This window comes from Chrysochloris asiatica, unplaced genomic scaffold (genome assembly GCF_000296735.1).
Source record: "Chrysochloris asiatica unplaced genomic scaffold, ChrAsi1.0 scaffold00130, whole genome shotgun sequence".
Taxonomy (NCBI): Eukaryota; Metazoa; Chordata; class Mammalia; order Afrosoricida; family Chrysochloridae; genus Chrysochloris; species Chrysochloris asiatica.
The window spans coordinates 1460762-1463930 of NW_006408648.1; the positions used below are offsets into that span (position 1 = coordinate 1460762).

Sequence of the window (3169 nt, forward strand, 5' to 3'; positions counted from 1 at the left end):
GCTATGAGTCGGAACTGACTTGGATGGCACTTAACAAGAATAGCAATAACACTCTATTTGCATGTTCTCTCCCAATCATTTGGTGGGAGTTAAGATGACTTTGAATAGAAAAGCCGTATCAAGTGCACTCATGGTACCACAGGGAGCTGTCCCAGATGTGGGATGATTGAAATAAGCACATGGATGTGTAGACTCTCATGCGGACATTTCAGTGAGACAAAGGCAGGTGAGGTAAACAGGATGGGGATAAACCCCCACATCAGAGACTAGATCTTCACTCAGTGCAGCTGAGCTAAGAATGGGGAACAGTAAGTATGTTCCAGATAGGCAAGAAAATAACCATCAGTGCTTTAGTGAACTGTAGTAAATAGCATCAAATGTAAAGCACTGATTGAAAAGCAGAGTTTAGCATTTTATTAAAAGAGACAAAGGAGTAAAGAAATGACATCATATTTCTATCCTAAGAGAACTAAAAGTATGGTGGTATACCTAATTGTAATGGGAAAATTGGAAGTGGAAAATGAGGAACCTCTAGGTGTGATACAACTTCATAATTACAGTGGGCCATATAGTCTACATGTACTTTTCAAGAGTCAGAAATACTTGCTTTGTGAATAAACTTGTCTTAGGCTAGAAAGAAATTTTGAAAGCCATAAATGATGACATCTTTTTCATGGAGGAAGAGACTACTATGTTGAGATGTGCTTTGGTTTTATTCCAATAATTTCTTTTGCCTTATTATTATTATTATTATATGACAACCCTTGGCACATATTTTCAAAATAATTACTATATGTAAGATACAAAGGAAAATTCTATCTCATCTGCCTTGTTTTCTAAACTTATAAGCCATGCCTTTTTTTTTTTTTTTAACTTTTTGAACAACATAATTCTGTATTTTAAAAACCACCAGATAAATCAAGAAAATGAAAGGACCATAACTATATTTATAATCAGAGGGCTTTCAAAAGGCCACTTCCTTTACTTATGACAAGTACTAGCTTGTTCTGTTTATAGCATAAAATATGTTAGTTATCATTTTTTGAGAACATTTAAAGCAATAATCTGTCACTCAAATGCTTTTTAGTGATAATTTTTACTAACAATTTACATTTGAAAATTTGAAATTTTATATTGGAGATGTAGAACTAAACTTAAAAAACAAAAGATTCAACCCTTTCATTCAGAAAAGTGTGACCCAAGAGAACTTTTCCCTCTCCTTTGAGGTAATTGTTGAAATTTTCTATTAAACTTAGAAGGATTTTGTTTTCAGCATGTAGGGTCCGCCCAATGTTGGGAATTATAAAGAAATCCATAATATTAGAATATAGTATCAATATTGTTGACAAATCTTTATTCTTAACATTAGACTCACTTAGAAAATGAAAAATCATCTGACTACTTTTGTTTTCTTTCAGGCCTTCGGATCACTGTGCTCCTGACATCCTTCCTCATGGTTCTGGGGACTGGTGTAAGATGCATACCTATATCAGACTCAATGCTTAAAAGAAGGTAAACCCTACAAGTAACTTTACAAATGTTTACCATGTTTTTGTCTTTCATTGGGAATATATTATATGTGTTTGCTTAAAACAGTTCCATTTTGAAGAAGATGAGTAAAGCGTGATATTTAGAGAAGCCCTTCACTTCCCCCACATGAAGGGTTAATTCAGGGGACAGTTACTGGATGTCAGATACAAAATACTGAAGTAGCTGTTGTAGAAGTAAAAAGGGGATAGATTAATCTGCATGCTATCAAGGAGCTCTAACATTGTTGTTAGGTGTCATTGAGTTGGTTACAATTCATAGTGATTCTGTGTACAACAGACTAAATGAAACATTACCTGGTTCTGCGCCATCCTCACAATTGTTGCTATGTTTGAACCCATTGTTGCAGCTACTGTGTCTGTCTATCCATCTTGCTGAGGGTTTCCCTCCATTTCACTGACATTTACCAAACATCATGTCCTTCTCCTGGGGCTGGTCTCTCCTAATAACATTTCCAAAAGTACATGAAATGAAGTCTTACCATCCTCACTTCTAAGGAGCATTCTTTATTGCTGTTAAATGCCATCGAGTCTGTTCCAACTCAGCAACTCTTGTATAGGATTGGCAAGGAGTGGCTGGTGTGTGTAAGCCACAGACCTTGAGGTTAGCAGTCCATTGCTTATGCTACAGCATCACACCAGGACTCCATTCTGGCTATGGTAAAAGAATATAACATAAAGAAGAATACTATTATTAATGCCATAAATCAAAACCAAAACCTCCTATTGTTCAAGTCGATTCTGATTCATGGTGGTGGTAGTGGTTATGTGCTGTGGAATCAGTTCTGACTCATAGCGACTCGGTACAGAGTACAGGCTAGATCTGCTCCATATGGTTTCAAAGCCTATAATCTTTGGAACATATGGAAGCAGACTGCCCTATGTTTCTCCCACAGAGTGGCTGGTGGGTTCCAGCCATGACTTTATAGTTAGTAGCCAAGTGCTTAACTGATGTGCCGCCAGAACTCTTTAGTTAATGCCATGGGAGAGGTATAAAATTGTCCTGAGACAGAGAAGTTTTGACTGAGGTTACCAACAAGAATTCTTTCTTGAAGGAAGTGATAAATAAACTAAGCATTGATGAGTAGAATTTGATAAGTATAGTTGTTGTATTAAGTGCTGTTGAGTTGATTCTGGCTCATAGCTATCCTGTATAGGGTTTCTGGTGAGTAACTGGTATGTTTGAACCACTGACCTTGCTGTTAGCAGTCCAGTGCTTATCCTATAGCACCACATCAGGACTTCAAGTATATTTGTTGTTAAGTGCCGTCGAGTTGGTTCCAATTCATAGCAACCCTGTATAGGGTTTCCAAGGAGTGGCTGGTGAGTTTGAACTGCCAGCCTGTGGTTCAAACCGACCATGCAGTCCAGTGCTTTATTCCGTAGTGCCATAGGGCAAAGATATCCCAGGATGGGGGAATAACAGGAGTGAAGACTTAGAAACAAGTAAGCACAGAACTATTCTGGGATGGACAGTTAGTTTAATTTGTGTACAACAGTATTTTTGCAACTGGGGCTCATGAATTAATTCTCGGGGCATATGGAGTATATGAGAAGGATCCCTGGTAGCGTAGTGGATTATAAACTGGGCTGTTAACCGCAGATCTACGAGCCATTCAGTG

General features: G+C 37.6%; 1 protein-coding gene across 1 annotated transcript in view; it reads left to right on the top strand.

The window, feature by feature from the left end:
- DIRC2 (disrupted in renal carcinoma 2) overlaps positions 1–3169 on the top strand; it is a 136950-nt gene that overhangs the window by 24830 nt on the left and 108951 nt on the right. The window contains exon 2 of the mRNA XM_006869357.1: positions 1419–1512. Within this exon, the coding sequence (XP_006869419.1) occupies positions 1419–1512 (94 nt within the window). The remainder of the gene's footprint in view (positions 1–1418; positions 1513–3169) is intronic.